General features: G+C 36.4%; 1 protein-coding gene across 4 annotated transcripts in view; it reads right to left on the bottom strand.

Annotated features, from left to right (window-relative positions):
• Positions 1-588: 588 nt before the first annotated feature.
• Positions 589-21,506, bottom strand: part of ANLN (anillin actin binding protein) — an 80,238-nt gene continuing 59,320 nt past the window's right edge. For all 4 annotated transcript variants that reach the window (XM_037837079.1, XM_037837078.1, XM_037837076.1 and 1 more), the window contains exons 21-24: positions 19,470-19,556; positions 8,937-9,044; positions 5,298-5,470; positions 589-1,917 (exon numbers count right to left, since the gene is read on the bottom strand). In XM_037837079.1, the coding sequence (XP_037693007.1) occupies positions 1,794-1,917; positions 5,298-5,470; positions 8,937-9,044; positions 19,470-19,556 (492 nt within the window). In that variant the 3' untranslated portion in view covers positions 589-1,793. The remainder of the gene's footprint in view (positions 1,918-5,297; positions 5,471-8,936; positions 9,045-19,469; positions 19,557-21,506) is intronic.

The raw sequence follows: 21,506 nt of genomic DNA, 5'->3' as shown, positions 1-21,506 counted from the left end.
AAATAGTATATATGGGATATTTTTGTATGAACAAAAAAATATAAATATATCTATGTTTGTATATGCATAGAATCTCATTGAGGACACACAAAAATTGATAAAAGAGGTTATCTCTTGGGTAGGAAATAAGAGGCTGAGGGACAAGGGGAGAAGACTTATTTTTCACTTTGACTTTGTTGTACCTTTTAAATTTTGTACCATGACATGTAATGCCTAGCCAAAAATAAATACAAGTCTATAAATATATAAAAGGTAACCTCTATTCAATCCTATCAAACCTATTCCCTGTTTTGGCTGGTGATGTCACTTGTGCACACAGTCTCTAAGCACTTTGGAATCATCCTCCACCTCTTCATATGCATATCCAATTTCTATATTCTGTTGAAATGCCTCAGAAATGGCTACTTCATTCACCTACTCATTCAACAGCAACCCCAAAAACATGAAATAAACTGAGCACTGGGCTAGAGACAAAAAGATGAATGAAATGCTGTCAGTAAGTTCCCCCAAGAAGCCCGTAGTCAAGGGTTGCAAAACAGTCACATTGAGCATTTAAATAGCATTCCTTTAAATAACTGATTCCGTAAGGCATTTACAAATATTTATTTGGGTAAGATGACATAAAACATTTTTATAATACACATAAGAAAAACACATTTGAATGAATAAAAAATGACAGGAGCTAAAAGAATTTAGTGTTTATAAATGAGATCATCAATAACTTTAAAAATTCAGAGAAGAAATTCAAAGTGTATTTAAAACTTGAGACCATGCTTTATAATATTTAAATGGAAAAAAAAAAGGAATTGGGCTTTTAAAAGCAATATATGACTTAATAGTTTTCAAATGATTTCAAAATGGGTTTCTAGACATGGTTGAATACGGACATGAAGAAAAAAGAAAAGAACTTTGGCAAGTAGAGTATTAGTCCATAGCAGCTTGGCAAAAGTTTACTTTTTTATATAAAGATTCTTCCATTTACATTTGTTGTTCTTATTACAGAAGCAGAAAGAACTAATATGCCAAGTATTTTTGAGTCTATGAGCTATGTAGTGAAAATAGCTGTTTACAAAAGCCTGAATTCTATGAAAATGTGCACCATACTGCATATATAGTAACTGAATAACTGTAAACCATATCGTTATTTATTAACTCCTCTATATAAAATATTTAACCCCAAATCTCACACAATATCTCCTTTATCTCTTTTTTGAAGGCAGCTGCAAGCTTTTAAAACTAATATATATTTGCTATTTTTAAAAGTTTAACTCTATTACTAAAAATGTTTGTGTGAAGGTTCATAGAAATTGTTTTCAGTACTATAGTAACAAGACATATCGTGATCAATAAATGATGATAACCTTTAGAAAAAATTACTGAAGCTAGAGAAGTCATCACAAAAGTTTGAGGTTTCCATCTCCAACCCCTGGGAAACCATTCTACTTCAGGAGCCACAGCTCCAAGAATACAACTCAAAATTTCTTGCTTAAAAAAAAATATATTTTGCCATGAATAACTGAATAATTTTATGTTCAGGAAAATGAGGTTTTTAAATTAAGATTTAGCAAAATGTGCAATAATGTATTTATTTCTAGTCATTTATGAATGACAGAAGATAAATCACAAAGTTTTACATACAAGATATAAATACTGCATAATATGTAGTGAATATTGGCACATACCCTTTAGTATTTAAAGCAAAAAATGCAATCAGCGAACCTCATGCTCATAAGTGTTTCCTTAAGATACCTTTATGACATAGCTCAAAAACTCGCTGTATGTCATGCCGTTGTTTAAGGCTTTCCAATAGGTTTGTAGCAAGCATCAGGTTGCCAGAGGCGAATATCAACAAGAATTTGATTGAGTTTTTGCATCCAGAGATCACGTTCTTCTTTAGTATCTGCAGACAGCCAGTTCCTAAAGGAGGGGAACAAAAGGTCAGGATTCTTTACCCCCATTCCATGCCTCCATGTATTCTTGCTAGAAAAAGAAAAATTCAGCCTAAACAAACCAGTAAAATGAGCCACTTCTTTACCTTTTAATGGACACAATCAAAGCCACAGTGAGGCACTTCTCTATGTATAAAATTATCCTCACTGGTTAGCTGAATCATAACTCACACTCATGACATTTGGTAAATGATAGTTTTCCACACCAAGGATGCTAACTGTTTTGCACAGGTGGTCTGGCTTAGGCAATTTGATGGCATGGGATACCCGATGAGCATGGACCACTTCCTAGCAAGAGCATCACTGGCCTGAATCGGGGAGCTCCTAATATCCTTCAAACTCAGGCTCTCCGTGGGCTGCAACTGTTGGCTTTACAGGTAATATTATCTTGTCTCCCATCACTTTTGTCTATCTTGACTTTCCCAATCATGTCAAGAATTTTTTCTTTGCATCTATATTTACCTACAAGTTGAAACTAGCTGATGGGACAGATAGGAGTGGGAGGGAGAGAGGGAAATTCCCTAAATCACAAGTCAGACCAGTCTTCTTTAAAGAAGGGCTAGCTATTAGAAGGTTTTTACATTGTACCTATTCTGCATCTTTAAAATTTCTCCCTATTGGTTCCAGAAATAGTAATAAGCATGATTAAGCAAGTGAATTTATCATCTCCTATTAGTCAAGGGATCAACAGAGAGATAAGGAGAATACAAACACTCACCCTAATAATAGTGACCATTCGTTGACTCATTCCATGTGCTAGACACTATGCTACAAGCTTTATACTCATTAGCTCATTAATCCTTACTATCACTCTTTGGAGTTTATTTTTCCCTTTTGGCATTACACAACCAAGATTACATGTGGTAAGTCAATAAGGGCTGTTGACTTCAAATCCCCACAATATAATAAATATCTCCTTGTGTGACAATGTGTTTCTAGTTCAAATGTGTAGTCTAATATTTTGAAGTAAGTAGTACTGATCAGAAGAGAAATCTTTATTAGAGGAGGGAGTTATTTATTCTCTCAGTTGTTTTTTTGTTCCCTATGTCATTTATTTCTGCTTTAATCCTTGTTATTTCTTTTCTTCTACTTGGTTTAGGATTGGTTTGCTGTTCATTTTCTAGCTTCTTCAGGTGCTATAAATTTCCCCCTCAGTACCACTTTTGCTGCATCCCATAGGTTTTGATATGTTGTGTTCTCCTCCTGAATGCCTCTTTGTTGCTCAGATGTGGCCCTCTCTAGCTAAGCCAACTTGGCAGGTGAAATCACTGCCCACCCCCCCATGTGGGATCTGACACCCAGTGGAGTAAATCTCCCTGGCAACGTGGACTACAACTCCCAGGGAGGAATCTAGACCTGGCATCGTGGGATGGAGAACATCTTCTTGACCAAAAGGGGGATGTGAAAGGAAATGAAATAAGCTTCAGTGGCAGAGAGATTCCAAAAGGAGCCGAGAGGTCACTCTGGTGGGCACTCTTACGCACAATTTAGACAACCCTTTTTAGGTTCTAAAGAATTGGGGTAGCTGGTGGTGGATACCTGAAACTGTCAAACTACAACCCAGAACCCATGAATCTCGAAGACAATTGTATAAAAATGTAGCTTATGAGGGGTGACAATGTGATTGGGAAAGTCATAAGGACCACAATCCCCTTTGTCCAGTGTATGGATGGATGAATAGAAAAATGGGGGCAAAAAAAAGGCACCCAGTATTCTTTTTTACTTTAATTGTTCTTTTTCACTTTAATCTTTATTCTTACTATTTTTGTGTGTGTGATAATGAAAATGTTCAAAAATTAATTTTGGTGATGAACACACAACTATATAATGGTACTGTGAACAACTGAATGTATGCTTTGTATGACTGCATGGTATGTGAATATATCTCAATAAAGTTGAATTTAAAAAAAATAAAGGAGGGAAAGATGGGAAGATTGATTAGAAGTAAAAATGATATACATTAAATTTAGATAAAAATAGGTCAAAAAGGCTCTATGGAGAAATAGATAAAATAAGGCAAAGAAGAATGCAGAACTGCAGAATATTTGTATCCTTATAACCAAAAAAGTGAAATAAGTTTTAAGTCACCAAGCAAAGTTGAGGACTCAGCCAAGACTTAATTGACTATGTGCCTCTACAGTTCTTGGGCAAAGAAGCCGCCATCCAAATTAGGATATTATAATGAGAAAAACTACATGCAGCTGAAGTACTGAATGAGTAATTAGAGGCAGAGCAATATGTGATCTAGCTACTTCTGCCACATGGGAAGGTCTAAAGAGAAATCTAGGAGGGTTTATGCAGCAGGTAGAAGATAAGGTCGTATGATACAAAAACTGAGTAATGTTTAAAAGGACTCAAATGGGCTGCTGTGGTGAGGAACTTCTTGGGTACTGCATTTGGGTTGGTTTGCCACAGTCTGTGGCCATGGACAGGGTAGATAAGAAACTAAATGACTGTAAATCCATTCTGCCTCACCTGTCCTGTCTGATACTACCATTACCTGAAGGCCCCAGAAGGAAATGAGTGGATAAATTAAAATGAATTAGTCTTAAAGGAATCTAGACTTTGAGATTTCCAAAGAATGGGTTCCTGAACCCTATCTAGCTATTTAAAACAAATTGGCAATATCTGGGCAACTTTGTTCTATTTCATGTAGTGTCTCTTGGCTGTAACTTTCTAATGTTTCCACATGGGAACTTCATGGAGCCAGTTCCAACCATCTCCCTGAGTGGAATATCCATCAACAACCTAATTAAGAAAGTTTTTGTCAAATTCTAACTTATGTCCTTAATCACAACTTTGTGATTAGGTCTTTGAGCTTCTCTTGGGCATCCAAATAAAAAATCCCACCTCAGACTCAGGAACAAGATTTTACATTCAAATTCTATTACAGTTCAGGGTTAAAAAAAAAAAAAAAAGGTGACTCCCAATATTTTATTTTCTTTTATATATAACCTTAATCCCCAATCAGAAATTTGCAGAGTAGAATGGGAGTATTTTTTTGTAAGTCTTCTGATTAATTGAGAGTATTTTTGGAATAGAAAGGAAGAGATGTGTGAGGTCTCTTCAAATCATGCTTAACTTCTCAACTGTATGTGAAATCTTACTCTTTCATTAGCTAACTGTCTAGAAAATGCCTACTCTTTGAATATATTGGAAAACATGTTTAGCTTACATATAATGTGACTATTACACTTTTATTGACTACATTTATTTAATTATCATAGGCTGTTCTCTTACTACGCTCTTCAACAACAAGGACCATCTCTGGTATTTTTTTACAATGGTAAGAATATAGTGGGCAATCAATTACTTAGTTCACAGAAATATTCAAAGCTCTATACATACTTGGTGACACAAAGTGTGTCCCTGCATTGGCTGACAAGAGTCTCTCGATCATCTTCTCTTTGTGGTCGGACAGTAATTAATTCAAAAGTGTTGCGTCTTGCACAAAATTCTCTATTGGCTGGTTCTATGTGATGACTGGTACAATTGGCCAAATTTATTCTTCCTATAGGATTCTTTAAAAACAAATTTTTAAAAAAAGAAAACATTATTAGAAAATAAACAAGACTATTCAAGTCAGCATGTGTTAGGCTGTATTTAGGTGACACAAGCTAAGATTAAAATACCACAAATTAAAAAAGTTAAAATTTAGTTACACTGGTTCTATAGAAACATATTCAATATTCATTATTTATTATTGTTTCTTGCTGGTAAAAGTAGAAACTTAAAATGTCAACTGATAGCTCTTGGTCAACTACCCTATAAACTTAAAAAAAAAAAACCTCTTTATTATGAAAAATTTCAAGCATACAAAATAAAGAATATAGTATAATAAACCCCCATGTATCCATCACCCAGTTTCAACAATTAGAAACACATATTCAATCATCTTTTATCTACAACCTACCCACTTTCTACCTTCCTATGAAAGCAAACCTAGACAATTCATTTCATCTGTAAATATTTTGTATGTATCTCTAAAAGATAAGGCCAAACAATTGCTTATGACTATTGGAATCTATGTTGTTCCTATGGTATGAAAGCCAGAGTGGAGATAAAAATTCATGACACTAAAAGCCTAAAAATGAGCAAAGGGGTATGTATGGACACAAACAATTTATAAAAGGTCAATAAAAGTGTCAACTCTCTTATTAATTAAAAAAACCCTGGAGTGGCTATGTCTAGAAAGAACAGTAATAACTTCTGTTGATTTGTTACAGGAACTCATATACAGTTTGTGAAAGTATAAATTGGTTTATTACAGAAAAGCAATTTGATAATAGCAATCAAAAAGCATTAAAAATGGGCATATTCTGATCCTGCAATTCCATCAAAAAGAAACTTGTCCTAAGCAAATACATAAGTGCACAAAGATGTTTATATAGGTATAGTCACTGTTTTTTCATAATAGTGAAAATTTTAAAATAAATTAAATGACAAAAATAGGAGACTAATGAAATAAATCATACTAAGCTTCTAGCAAATATGGCAGAGTAAATAGTCTAGAAGTCCTCCCATAACATAGCCCTCAGAATGCTAGCAATCAGGAAAGTAAAAGAAACTCTCAGAGGCCAAAATCCATGAAGAAGAGAGAATGTAGAATGGTAAGCTAGCCTGAAACTCTGGCTTCCTTTGGGGAGTTGCCAACACAAGGAATCTGCAGCATTTGGGAGGGGGTGGTGGTGGTAATTTTTTTTTTATTAGAGAAGTTGAGGGTTTATAGAAGCAAGCATGCATAAAATACAGGATTCCCATACACCACCCTACTACCAATACTTTGCATTAGTGTGGATCATCTGTTACAATTGATGACAGCACATTTTTATAATTGTACTATTAATTAAAGTCCATGGTTTAACTTAGGATTCACTGTGTAGTACAGTTCCATGGTGTGCCAGATTGGATATATTATGTCCCCCAGAAAAAGCCATATTCTTTAATGCAGTCTTGTGGTAGCAGATTGATTAATCATTTTGATTACGGTGTGACCTCTTGATTAAATGTTTCCATGGAGATTTGGCCCTGCCCATTGAGGCTGGGTCTTGATAAGTTTACTGGAGTCCTTGAAAAAGAGCCACACAGGCCCAGACACTTGCTGACACTGATGCTTAGAGATACTTGGAGATGCAGACAGAAGGACGTTTAGCTACAAGTTTGCCTGGGGATATGCTAAGACAGGACCCCCAGATGCTTAGAGAGAATGGTCCTGGGAGAAAGAACCAAGAACGCACAGGAGCTGAAAAAGGAGCTGAAACACAACCTGGGATCAGCAGATGCCAGCCACATGCCTTCCCAGCTAACAGAGGCACGAATGGCCATTTCTTCAGTGAAGGTATACTCTTGTTGATGCCTTAGTTTGGACATTTTTATGGCCTTAGGACTGTAAAGTTGTAACCAAATAAATACCCTTTATAAAAAATCTATCTATTTCTGGTATTTTGCATAACAGCAGTTTTAGCAAACAGGAACACCTGGGTTTTTTTAAAAATTTTTATTCTGTTGCCATACATGCACTCTAACATTTCTCCTTTTAATCATATTCAGATATATATCAGTGCTGTTAATTGAGTTCACAATGTTGTGCTAACATCACCAACAACCATTACCAAAACACTTCCATCAATCCAAATAGCAGCCTTGGTTTTAAAGGCCATGGAAAGGACAGGAAGCTGCAGCCTTGGCCCACCCAGGGTAGGAAGCTGGTGCTGTCATGCCCTGAATGAGCCAGTACTCACTGAAGAATACTGCCTCAGTGAAAGGGTGTATGGACACTTATGTTGTCTGCAAATTGTTGCTGTTACAAACAGTGCTCCAGAAATAGGAGCATGGATAAATTAATAGTGATATATTCTCATAATAGAATACTATGCTACAGAGAAAAATGAACAAATTAAAGCTACTCATATCAACCTGGACTATGTTGATCCACAAAAAGGCAAGTTGCAGAATAATGTAAATAGTTTGATGTTCTTAGTATTTTTAAAAGATGTAATTGCAATTACATATTGCTTAGGTATATATATTTATTTAAGAAAAATAAAAAAATGTGTAGGAACAATAAATAACAATTTCAGAATAGGGGTTATCTCTGCAGGGGAGAGATAATTACATGGGGAGCTTCAACTGGATGATAACACACAAATTGACTGAAATTTATTTATTTTTTAATGTCTTCACAATAAACTAAAAATATTATTAAGCTTAAGAGCTACAATGGAATACATATAGCTATTGCATATAACATTATAGATTTATCTCTATTAATGTGGAAAAATGTCAGAATATATTGTCAAGTTAAAAAAATCAGGTTATAAAAAGTATGAGACTGTTTGTTTAAAAATATTCTTAAATGGAATACAACTATTATATATTAGATACTTTAAAAATATAGTAGGATATATAACCAAAATATGAACAGTAGTTATCTCTGTGATGGGTGATTTTACTTTTTCATTCTGCTTATTTCTATCTTCCAGTTTTTGGATAATAAATGATCTTACTTGGGCAATCCGATTTAATTTTGTAAAAAATGAGATTCAATTTATCACATAAAATCTTATTATCAAATTTTTTAAATAAAACAAAAACTACTACATTTCTGTGGGCAGTTTTCCATTACTATTTTATTCCAGATTTATGTAAATCAACTAGCTAATAAAGTACAAAATTGAATTTAATATATTTCTAACTAAAAATATCAACTAAGAAAAGATTATGGAACATTTCAGAAGAAAAGAGGGACAAATATACAACTTAAAGTATTTTAAGAATGGTCAAATTACAGGGAATGGATAGAACATAAAATTCTTGCACAAATATAATACACGCATGCACATACACACTCGTCTTGCACCAGGACAACTGCTAATGGCTTAGTAAGTATACTCAAAGGGAAATCATGGGGAGTGGGGAACACTTGCATGAAACATTACATGAAAGTCAATCAGGGCTTTCACCATTGCCCAGTAATATTAAAATTACCTTCCGTTTCTCATCATCTGGATAAGTCCAATAAGAGATACAGTTTCCAGAAAGAACACACCATCTTCGATGCCAGGCGCCAAAACCACTAACATCTTCAAATATTGTCTGGAAAAGTCAATGAAATACTGACTTTAGAAACTTGAAGAAAATGCTCTAATGAGATGCAGAATTTATATACATTAAACTTCAATATGTTGACATATTTCATACTTCAAACTCTCCTGGCATGCTTTTCATCAAGTGTTTTACCTTAGTATTGAGAAATCATCAATTGCTCATATCCAGAAATTTATCCAGATTTTCAACATCATCTACAAACATAAAGCTAAATTTAAGAACTTCTGGACATTAGCCACAAATAAATATCTCTGTCAAATTTTAGACTTTTGAAAAGCACGGTGTTCCTAATCAAATGGTCTTTAAATAAGAGAAATGTGTTTTAAGTGTTGGAGGGTAAAATGATATGAGATTATCATTATCGTATCTTATATATTGAAAAAACTAATGACAGCTTATAAAATTAAACCTATCTTAATCTGAAAGATTTTTAGTCTATTTTTATTACGGAAAACAAAACAGGATTAGAAAAGAGTCATCTCGTGATTGTAGGTCTTGATGGATTACTGTGATAAAATCAGAACTGCAAGTCACCTGCCGAACCACCAAGCACACTTGGAAGGAGCATCGCCCTGTAGTCAGGGGTTGGCTGGCCAGCTCCCCAGCTTTAGGAAAGCAACTTATATTCTAAGGGTAGGTAAAGTGGTCATGTTGGTCAAGGACAGGACTCTACAGTAGTTAACTAATAACATTTGAATTTTTTCCATGGAAGTACTTAAACAATGTTAAGTAGGATAAATATAGCCCTAATTTACATAAAGATCTTCACTTCTAATTTTTAAAGACAACTCATTTAGAAACTGTTATATTAAAGAACAAAACAAGGTAAAAATGTAATGATGATGTAGATCAGGATTGGCAAAGTGTTTCTTTTATAAAGGGCCAGAGTAAATATTTTAGATTTTGTGGACCATTTGGGTTTCTGTCACAGCTACTCAACTCTGCCATTGAACCTCAAAAGCAATCATAGACAATACATGGGCAAATGAGCCCATGTTCCAATAAAACTTTACAAAAACAGGTGGTGGGCCATACTTTGCTCACCTCTGATAATCCAAAGGCATCTTTGTATTTGATTACAGCTCCCCCCCTCCACCCCTCCTGGATCCAATCATACCTTTACCCTTCTAATTGTTTGGTAGCTAATAAGAGTAACAAACTAGTATTCATTTGGTTCTTGCTTTGCCAGACAATACTCTAAGTACATCTTTTATATTAACTCAACTAATCTTTATGTCAACCCTATGATGGAAAGACATGCACTCTTCTTAATTTATGTGAATTTACCAAATAGGTGAATCAGGAGTGCAATCTCTAGCCATGGAGAAAAGTTACTTTGTGTGAAGAAATATATCCATGATAGATTGAAATCTCAAATTTATTAGCCCTTATCCTTACCATATTCCTTCATGTTCCACCTCCCCTTCTCCCCAACACCATCTTCTTTCCTCCTCAAGGCAAGCCTGCTCTACCTCTAGGGAACACTGTTCACAATCACCCAGAAAAAGAGAAAGGAATCTTTTATTTTCACTCTGAAGCACAAAGATAGTACAAGTGACTCACCAGCTCCCTCCTGAGTTCATGTTCACCTTTGACATTGTCAAGGAAAATTTTGATGAATAAGAATAGTAAGTTACTATTACATCCTAATAGAATCAGAAAGGAATAAGAAAAGAACAACTTTCTTGTCTTTATAGCTGAGAAAACTGAGGCCAAGGAAATTAAGTGATGGCACACAATCAAAAAGCAGAACTGGAACCCAGAGCTCTGACTGCTAATCCTGAGTTTCCTTCTCTTGCTGCTCATCAGTCTAGAGTTAGACTAGCACCATTGTAGAAACACTTACAAATTTCTTTAGTTGGCGGTCTCCTTCCTTCTAGCTGTCCTTAGCACAACAGGAAGGAAAACTGAACTTCTATTTTTTATAGAGGAGAGAGGTAACCAACAATGAGTTGTTTAGGCAGGGGACAGACAAGTTATGTCGGGGAGTCCTGAGCTTGCTCTTAGTATATTTCTCTCTAAGTATGGATGTGATAAGAATGGACTATAGGATTTAAGACAGAGTAATTTGAAGAAATCTCAAAGAGCCCAGCTCAAAAATTATATAGGTCAGACATTATATGCAAATGAACCAGCTACCATAAGACAGTGTATCAGTTGCTAAGGGTACCTACAATAAAATATGAAAATATTTACATTAAAAGGAAAAGTCAGTAGGCAAACACTGCTTTTAGGTCAGAAAATTATAAAAATGCTTACTCAAGAGTATCTAGTGCCACCTGGTGGATTTACATGTGAAAAAATTTAACAAGGAATAAAAAATGCTATTATTAACTTGTTGTGGCAGGTATCCTTCAAGTCCAACTTACAGTTTATTCATTCACATCCACGCAGATTGTGGGATTACTTAAAATCTAGCTCTTCTGGTCTACACCCTTTGACAGCAATTGCAGATTGTAATATCCCTTGTATCACTCAAATTCTTGCTTCACAGAGAAAACCGAAACTATTAGATTCTACTTCTTGCATCACATTCACAATCTTCTATGTATTCCACAAACATGCTTTTCTCCCAACAATGGGAAAAGTATAATTCAGTATCAGATCAATCCTATGACCTGTGGCTTGGATCCTATTTCTTCTCACTCTAATGACTTATCCCATTAACCCTAGTTCAGGCTCCCCACTGCGTCTTTGGCCTAAGTAGACGTCTGCTAGCTTTAGCACTTAAAGATCCTCAATTCTCTCCCATCTTAACAGAAAGTCAACAAAACCATTCTTCCCCCTTACATAACTCTGCAAGTACCACCCTCCCTTCTAGTCACCCCCTCCCAGCCAAACATATCTACTATCTAGCCATGCTGTTATGCCTCACCTCCCACCATAAAACCATTTGCAATCTAGCTTCTGCTCTCACTAATGCCAGCAACAACCACAATGTAAATAAGTCCAATAGTCACTTATCCTTATCTAACTTGACTACTTCATCCTTCAAACTCTCTCTTCCCTTGGCAACCATGATACTACATTCTCTATTTTCCTCCTTTGAGGGCTTCTCTTCTTTGGTCTATCCTTTAAATGTCATTATCCCTCCCAGTTCTGCTCTACTCAATCCCCCTGGCCTTCAATTACTATCCCTACCCTGCAGATTTCCAAACTTCATCTCAACTCAAATGTCTGTCTTGAGCTCCAAACCCAGATCTTTGAAACATGTCTCTAGGCATCTAAATTCAAAATTGATTAAAACTTAACTCATTAAAATTCCCCACCTCAGATGGAACAGGCTGAGAAGGAGCAGAGGGAACTTTCTTGGGATGACGGTAATGCTCTTATTAGACGTTTGGGTTACACAAGAGCACACATTTGTCAAAAGTGAGAATGCACACTTCAGATTTATGCATTTCGTTCCATGTAAATTTTATCTCAAAAAGCTATAAACAAATATTGAACTCTAATAATATGAATACTAAAATATTTAAGGAGAAATCTACTGAGGTCTACAACATACTTTGAAATTCTTTCCAAAAAGTAAGAGATTGAGAAGTGGCTAGAGGGATGGCCAGAAGGATGGCTAGATAGTAGATATGTGATAGAGCAAGTCTAATACGAAAACTTAAAGATAAAATCTAGGTAGTGGGTAAAAGGTGTTCATTATAAAATTCTTTCAACTTTGTTGAATGTTTGAAATTCTCCACAAGATGTGGGGAGGAAAAACACATCACCCGAAATGCATACACTTGTTCCTCCTCTGTAGTACCTTATTTCAGTAGCATCCCTGCAAGCTGAGCAAGGCAGGAATCTGGGCTTCTTCCTGACTTTTGCTTTTCTACCTCCTAGAGTCAAATACCCAGTTCTGTGCTTCCTTCCTGATCACTCCACAATGGGCCCTTCTCCCTATCCCCACTGTCATTCTCTATCATCTCTCAAGTGGAGTAATGCACAGTTTCCTAACTAGTCTTCCTTGGGGTTGCCATACTCCAATCTTCTCTCCACGTGTCCGTTCAAATGATTTATCTAAACCCCAAATTTGATCACGTTATTCCCCTGCTTAAAACCCTACAAAAGAGAACCTAAGATGGCAGCTAGGAGAGACAGGGCAAAAAAACACCTCTGTGAAAAATACTAGACGGAGGCCAAGACCCAGAACACCAGTTCCAGTGATGCACCAGCTAGACAAGGTCTGCTAAATCCACAGGGACCGTGCACTTGGTGAAACTGGGAGTCTGCATTCTGAAACGAGTGAGTGGGCCTGCTCAATGTCCAGCAGCCACGTTGCAGTGTAGGGAAACCATGGGTTGGTGTTTGGAGGCAGACTAGTTCTTTTTTTTAAAAAAAGAACAAAAGCAGCTGCAGATATGGCAGTGAGAACCACACAGTGAAGAGGGGCAGGAAAAGGCTTTGCGAACGCCTCAATATCTGGCATGGAAGGTAGCTTTCATGCACCCACTGCTAGTGTCTTGGCGCGAGGAGGGCAGAGGTGAGCCAAAAGGGGAAAAAACCACACCCCTTGCAGCCTCTTCCCGGTGGGCTGGGAATACTCCTGCCCAGCGCTGTGCCAACGGACCCATCGTGATGGGAAGTGTTTCCAGCAACACCGCGCACATGCCACAATATCGGACGCGAACAATAGCCTTTTGTACACCCACAGCTAATTGTCCCGGAGCTGGGAAGGCAGAGCTCTGTGAAAAGGGGGAAATTAACACGCCCCATTCAGCCATCTTTACAGCAGGCTGGGAACGACCCTGCACGGCCCAGCAGCCCAGGGCTTCCCTTGAGGGACAGCACACACTTGTGACGTAGCACAGCCTTCCCTCAGCAGAGGCCCTAGAAGGGCACGGCTGGGAAGAGGAACCCACCCAGAAATCCCAGGGACCCTACGCCAATACCAAGGACTTATGGGTCAGCGGCAGAGACAATCTGTGGCAAGACTGAAATGAAGGTTTAGACTCTTGCAACAGCCTTAAATCTCCAGGAACACCTGGGAGGTTTGATTATTAAAGCTGCCCTGCCTCCCTAACCGCTCAGACACATGCCCCACATTCAGGGCAGACAGCACCAACAACACACTCAAACTTGGTACACCAATTGGACCCCACAAGAACCAGACCCCCACACACCAAAAAGACAAAGTTGAGGAGAACTGACTTGAGGGGAATAGGTGATTCGCGGATGCCATCTGCTGGTTAGTTAGAGAAAGTGTACACCACCAAGCTGTAGATCTGAAAAATAAGAGACTGGTGTCTGAATAATCCTTCATATCCTAAAAGAACCCTATCAAGTAAAGCAAATGCCAAGAGGCCAAAAACAACAGAAAATTTTAAAGCATATGATAAAACCAGACGATATGGAGAACCCAAACCCAAATACCCAAATCAAAAGATCTGAGGAGACACAGTACTTGGAGCAATTAATCAAAGAACTAAAGACAAACAACGAGAGCATGGCACAGGATATAAAGGACATGAAGAAGATCCTAGAAGAGCATAACGAAGAAATTGCAAGAGTAAATAAAAAAATAGAAGATCTTATGGAAATAAAAGAAACTGTTGACCAAATTAAAAAGATTCTGGATACTCATAGTACAAGGCTAGAGGAAGCTGAACAATGACTCAGCGACTTCAAGAACCACAGAACGGAAAATGAAAGAACAAAAGAAAGAATGGAGAAAAAAATGAAAAAATTGAAATGGATCTCAGGGATATGACAGATAAAATAAAACGTCCAAATATAAGACTCATTGGTGTCCCAGAAGGGGAAGAGAAGGGTAAAGGTCTAGAAAGAGTATTCAAAGAAATTGCTGGGGAAAACGTCCCAAACCTTCTACACAATATAAATACACAAAGCATAAATGCCCAGCGAACTCCAAATAGAATAAATCCAAATAAATCCACCCCAAGACATGTTCTGATCAGACTGTCAAATACTGAAGAGAAGGAGCAAGTTCTGAAAGCAGCAAGAAAAAAGTAATTCACCACATACAAAGGAAACAACATAAGACTAAGTAGTGAGTACTCAGCAGCCACTATGGAGGCGAGGAGGCAGTGGCATGACATATTTAAAATTCTGAGAGGGAAAAATTTCCAACCAAGAATACTTTATCCAGCAAAACTCTCCTTCAAATTTGACAAACAAATGCTGAGAGAGTCTGCCAATAAAAGACCTGCCCTACTTCAGATACTAAAGGGAGCCCTATCAACAGAGAAACAAAGAAAGGACAGAGAGATATAGAGAATTTTAACAGACATATACAGAACCTTACATCCCAAATCACCAGAATACACATTTTTCTCTAGTGATCATGGATCTTTCTCCAGAATAGACCATATGCTGGGACATAAAACAAGCCTCAAGAAATTAAAAACAAACAAACAAAAAAAAAACAACCCAATTGAGTATATTCAAAGCACATTCTCTGACCACAATGGAATACAAATAGAAGTCAATAATTTTTGATTTGTAACTCCACTATTTACTTCCTACATGATATAAAATACACAAACTCTAATGACAAATCAGTGGTTTTGGACTCAATGTAAAATATGTAATTTTTGACAAGAACTATATGAAGGTGGGGGAATGGAGGAGTATAGGAACATAGTTTACATGTTCTATTGAAGTTAAGTTGGTATCAAAGAAAAACAAGATTGTTATGGATTTAAGAGGTTAATTTTAAGCCACACAGTAAACACAAAGAAATTATCAGAGACTATGACCATAGAGATGAAAAGTAGAGTACGGGTTATGAGAAGTGGGGGAAAGGGCAATGGGGAGTTAAGAAATGAGTATAGGGTTGCTGTTTGAGGTGAAGGGAAATTTCTAGTAATGGATGGTGGGACAGTGATAGCATTACAACATTCTATAATGTGATTAATCCCACTAATGGAATGCTAGGGAGGGGGTGGAATGGGAAGATTTAGGCTGTATATATGTTTCCACAATTGAAAAAAAAAAAAAAAAAGTCAGTCTAAATAGATGACAATTGAATGCCAAGGATGATCCTGGATGGGATCTGAGGATGGAGGACAGGAGGCTCAAAGGGACACAGTTGAGACATAAGGAAGAAAAAAAAAAGGAAATATAGAATGTAAGCTTTGTATCAATGTTGAATTTCTTGAACTTCTTAGCTGCACTTAATGGGATTGCATAAAAGAATGTTCTTGTTCATGCGAATTGTATATGTAAATTATAGTGTATGTTCAAGGATGTGTGCGGCTTGCTCTCATATGTTCAGAAGACAGAGCAATAGATGATGGATGATAGATAGGGAGGGAGGGAGGAAGGGAAAGAGAAATGGCGGTATGACAGCATGTTAAAGTTGGTGGATTGGGGTATCGGGGGAGGGGGGTCAGGGTATGCTGGAGTTCTGTGTATGGGGTTTGTATTGTTTTTGCAACTGTTCCTATAACTTTGAATTTATTTCAAAATAAAATTTAAAAAAAATGAGGGGGGGGGATAAAAACATTCCCAGATAATCAAAAGCTGAGGGACTTCATCACCAGTAGATCAGTCCTATAAGAAATGCTAAAGACAAGTGTGCAGGCTGAAAGGAAGGGACACTAAACAAATGACTGAAACCACATGAAGAAATAAAGATTTCCAGTAAAGATCACATGGTAAATATAAATACCAATACTACTGTATTTTTGATTTGTAACTCTACTATTTATTTGCTACAGGATCTAAAATACATAAACTGTAATGATAAATCAGTGGTTTTGGACTTAAGGTAAAATATGTAATTTTTGACAAGAACTACATAAAGGTGGGGGAATGGAGGTGTACAGGAACATAGTTTATGTGTCCTATTGAAGTTAAATTGGTATCAAAGAGAACAATATTGTCATAGACTTAAGATGTTAAATTTAAGTCCCACGGTAAACACGAAGAAAATATCAGAGAATATGATCATAGAGATGAAAAGTTGAGTATGGGTTATGAGAAGTAGGGGAGGGGCAATGGGGAGTTAATGAGTATAGGGTTTCTGTTTGGGGAGAAGGGAAATTTCTAGTAATGGATGGTGGGAAAGTGATGGCATTGCAACATTGTGAATGTGATTAATCCAATCCCACTAAATGGAATGCTTGGGAGGCATTGGAATGGGAAGATTTATGCTGTATATATGTTTTCACAATTGAAAAAAAAGACAGTCTAAATAGCTAATGACAATTAAATGCCACAGATGATCCTGGATGAGATCTAAGAATAGAGGAGCAAAGGCTCAAAAGGACACAATTGGGACATAAGAAAAAAGTGAAATATAGAATGTAAGTTTTATATCAATGTTAAATTTCTTGAACTTCTTAACAACACTTAATGTGATTACATAAATGAATATTCTTGTTCATAGGAAATGTACATGTGAATTATATTATTTGTTCAAGGATGTGTGCAACTTGCTCTCTTATGTTCAGAAGACAGCAATAGATGATGGATGATAGGGAGGGAAAGGAAGAAATGGTAAAGTGACAAAATATTAAAGTTGGTAGATCGGGGTATCGGTGGAAGGGGGTTGGGGTATGCTGGAGTTCTGTGTATGGGGTTTGTATTATTTCTGCAACTGCTACTGTAAGTCTGAATTTATTGCAAAATAAAAAGGAAAAAAAAAAGGAAACAAAAAAACCCTACAAGAGAGCCTGGCTCTGGCATCATAGGATTCTTGGACCAAAAAGGGGAAGAGAAATGAAACAAAATAAAGTTTCAGTGGCCAAGAGATTTCAAATAGTGTCAAAAGGTCATTCTGGAGGTTATTCTTATGCATTATATAGATACCCCGTTTTAGTTTTTACTGTATTTGAATAGTTGGAAGGAAATACCTGAAACTGTTGAACTGTAATCCAGTAACCTTGATTCTTGAAGGTGATTGTGTAACTATATAGCTTTTATGGTATGACTGTGTAATTGTGAAAACCTTGCGAATGATACTCCCTTTATTCAGTATATGGACAGATGAGTAAGAAAATAAAGACAAAAATAAATAATAGGAGGTGTGTGCCAGTTTGGATGTTTTATGTCCCCCAAAACGCCATTATCTTTGATGCAATTTTGTGGTGGCAGACATGTTAGTGTTGATTAGATTGGAATTCTTTGAGTGTTTCCATGGAGATGTGACTCAATCAACTGTGGAAGAGACCTTTCACTGGATTATTTCCATGGAGGTGTTGCCTCACCCATTCAGAATGGGCTTTTACTGGATCACTGGAGTACTTTAAAAAGAGCCACACAGGCCCAGATGCAGAGCAACTGAGAGTGACATTTTGAAGAGCAGCTGCAGTTAAGAGGGGACAAAACACCCCAAGAGCAACATTTTGGAGAATGCCATTTTGAAACACCACCTGGGAGAAAGAGGACGTCAGTCACATGGCTTCCAAGCTAACAGAGGTTTTCCAGACATCAAAGGCCATCCTTCAGTGAAGGTACCCAATTGTTGATGCCTTACCTTGGCCTTCAGACTCTAACTTTGTAACCAAATAAATCCCCTTTATAAAAGCCAGTGCATTTCTGATATTTTGCATTCCAGCAGCATTAGCAAACAGAACAGGGACAAGAGTTGAGATGTTTTGGGTAGGGTTTTTTTTTTTTTATTCTTTTTTTTATTTTTTATTTTTTTTGAGCAATGGAAACATTAAAAAAATTAATTGTGGTGATGAAAGCACAACTATATAATACAGTGAACCACTGATTGTATACTTTGGATGATTACTTGGTGTGTGAATATAAATCAATAAAATCGCATTTTAAAAAAAACAAACAAACCCTATAAGAGCACCCTACTGACTTCAAGATAAAATCCAAATTCTTTAAAAGGCCCTTTAATTCTTGGTCCCATTTTCCTTAACCACACTTTCCTCTGTAAACATTCTCCTCACTGTCTCCACTTCACCAGAACTCTAAGCTCTAGAGATCCTGAAATACCTGCCAGCGTCTAAATGTATCATCTTTTTGGGGGCTTAGGGGTAAGGAGGAGAAGGGCCCCCCAGGCCATTGCATATACTCTTCCCTTTATCCGGAACATTTTGTCTGCTTCCCATTTCCCTTTTCCCCCCGGCTAACTTAGTTATGAGTTGAGAACTTCTTTCAGTCTCCACCTATAAGCCTCCCCACCCACACTTATGACTTAGTGTCCTATGAAGTTACATCCCTATGCTTTCTCCTCTTATAGTACTAGATTGTACTTCCCTGTTCACTTGTATTTTTCCCTACTAAACTAAAAGCTCCTGAGTGGAGGGACTATTTTCTGTGCCCTGTTATATTCTCACCACCAGCACAGAGATCAGCATATAGTAGGCATGTGCAACAGATCTTTACTGAGTCAATTTATCAATTACTCACATAGACTTTCATCCCTAGGGGAAACCAAGTCTATATTTCACAAAACAGAAACAAAAAAAATAAAGAATAAGTAATTTTACTTACTAGAAAACCTTTTTCTTCAACACTTGAATTCACTTGACACTTTATTTTTAAATAAATATGACCTTCCAAAGGACATAAAAAGGGTACCTGTGAAGAAAGAGGGTGAATTATTTGCAAAATAGTTTCAAAGTGTGATTTTCTTGATAAAACATGTATAAAACATAAATAGAGCACATAATGCCTCGAAAACACATTTTCCAAAGCCGGAATGCAGAACAGGTGGCCAGAAAAGCTGCTGGCTCCTTGATATAAACAAAAACCCTAAGTTCCAAGTTAATGTGATAAAGAAATCACAGGTCTAAGAAGAGAATACATTTGTTTCTCATTCTCCTTTAACAGAAAAATGTTGATACCAGCTGGTATATTCATGCAATGCATTACTCAATAGGAGAATGGATAAACCAATGGTATATTCATACAATGCAACATTACTCAATAATACAAAACAATGAACTAGTGTTATACACAACAACATGAATGAATCTCAAAAACATCAAGTTGAGCAAAAGAAGTTAGACACAAAAGAGTATATACTCTGACTTCATTTAAATGAAGTTCAAAAACAGGCACAACTAACCTATGGTGATTGCAATCAGAGCAATGGTTGACAGTGGGGGTTGGAAGAGACTAGAAAGGAATGATGGAAATGTTGCTATATCTTGGTTGGATATTGGTTAAACAGGTGTACACATCTGATAAAACACACTGAATTCTACACTAAAGGTCTCTATATTTCACTGAATACGTTTTTTACAACTTTACTGAATGTACAATAAACTGTACATATTACAGTTTGATGAGTATTGACATACGTATAACCCATGAAACCATGACCATGATCATAATAACAAACATTTCCACCACTCCTAAAAGTTTCCTCCTGTCTGTAGTTTTCCCTCTCTCTATCCTATCCGTATGCAACCACTGATTTGCTTTCTGCCATAAAAGATTCGTTTTCAATGCATGTAATCTTTACTGCAACAACAAAAAAATTTAAGGAGAGGAAATTAAACATGTGAGAAGACATTCTTATCAACTTTATATATGTATATATATATACACACACATATATAAATACATACATATAATCTATCTCCAAGAGAACAAAAAGTTATCTGGACAATATCTAGCAGGCTATGCATAGATAAAATTGTGAACTTTAATCAAGAAAAAAAAAAGTCAATAGCAGGTCCACAGATTATCTAGATATTAGAATTAGAAGACAAAGACATTTATAATGTGTTAAAGAATTTAGAGGAGAAGTTGGACAAAAATGGGTGGAAAGATGGGGATTTCAGGAAAGGAATGGAAGCTTTAAAAAAAAGCTCCAGGTGGAAATCTTAGACCTAAAATAAATCTGAATTGAAAATTCCTTGGATGGGCTTAACATCAGACTGGGTAGGGTACCTCAGAAAAAAAAGCAGGGGAACTAAAACTAGTCAACAGAAATGATCCAAAATGAAATCAAAGAAAAAAAGAATTAAAAGAAAATCAAAACGAGTTTCAAAGACCCATTGGAAAATAGCTGACAGGCTAACATGCATTTAACCGGCGTCCCAGAAAGCAGAGACAACAGGGCAAAAGACATATTTGACAAAATAATGGGTGAGAATTTGCCAAAACTGATGAAACACATCAACTGCATATCCAAAATGTTCAGTGAAACCCAGCAGGACAAATACAAAGAAAACACATCTAATCATCTACACCTAGTAAAACTATTCTTTAGAAACAAAGGCAACATGTAGACAAATTTGAACAAAAACTAGAGAATTTGTTGTCAGCAGACCGTAAGAAACACTAAAGAAGTTCTTCCTAAGAAGGGTATTACCCCACATGGAAGTATGCATCTGCAGGAAAAAATGAAGAGCACCAGAAATGGTAAATGTAAAAGATAATTAAGTATATTTTTATATTTCTTTTAAAAATTGATTAAAGAAAAAGTAACAATGGATTGTGGGGTTCATAACAAAGATAGAAGTAAAATATAACTGAGTATATACTGGAACTATATTTTGCAAGGTTCTTACTGTTGCA

The sequence above is a fragment of the Choloepus didactylus genome, chromosome 5, assembly GCF_015220235.1.
Source record: "Choloepus didactylus isolate mChoDid1 chromosome 5, mChoDid1.pri, whole genome shotgun sequence".
Taxonomy (NCBI): domain Eukaryota; kingdom Metazoa; phylum Chordata; class Mammalia; order Pilosa; family Megalonychidae; genus Choloepus; species Choloepus didactylus.
Note: the sequence above shows the minus strand (reverse complement) of the source record. Positions and strands in the feature narration are given on the sequence as shown.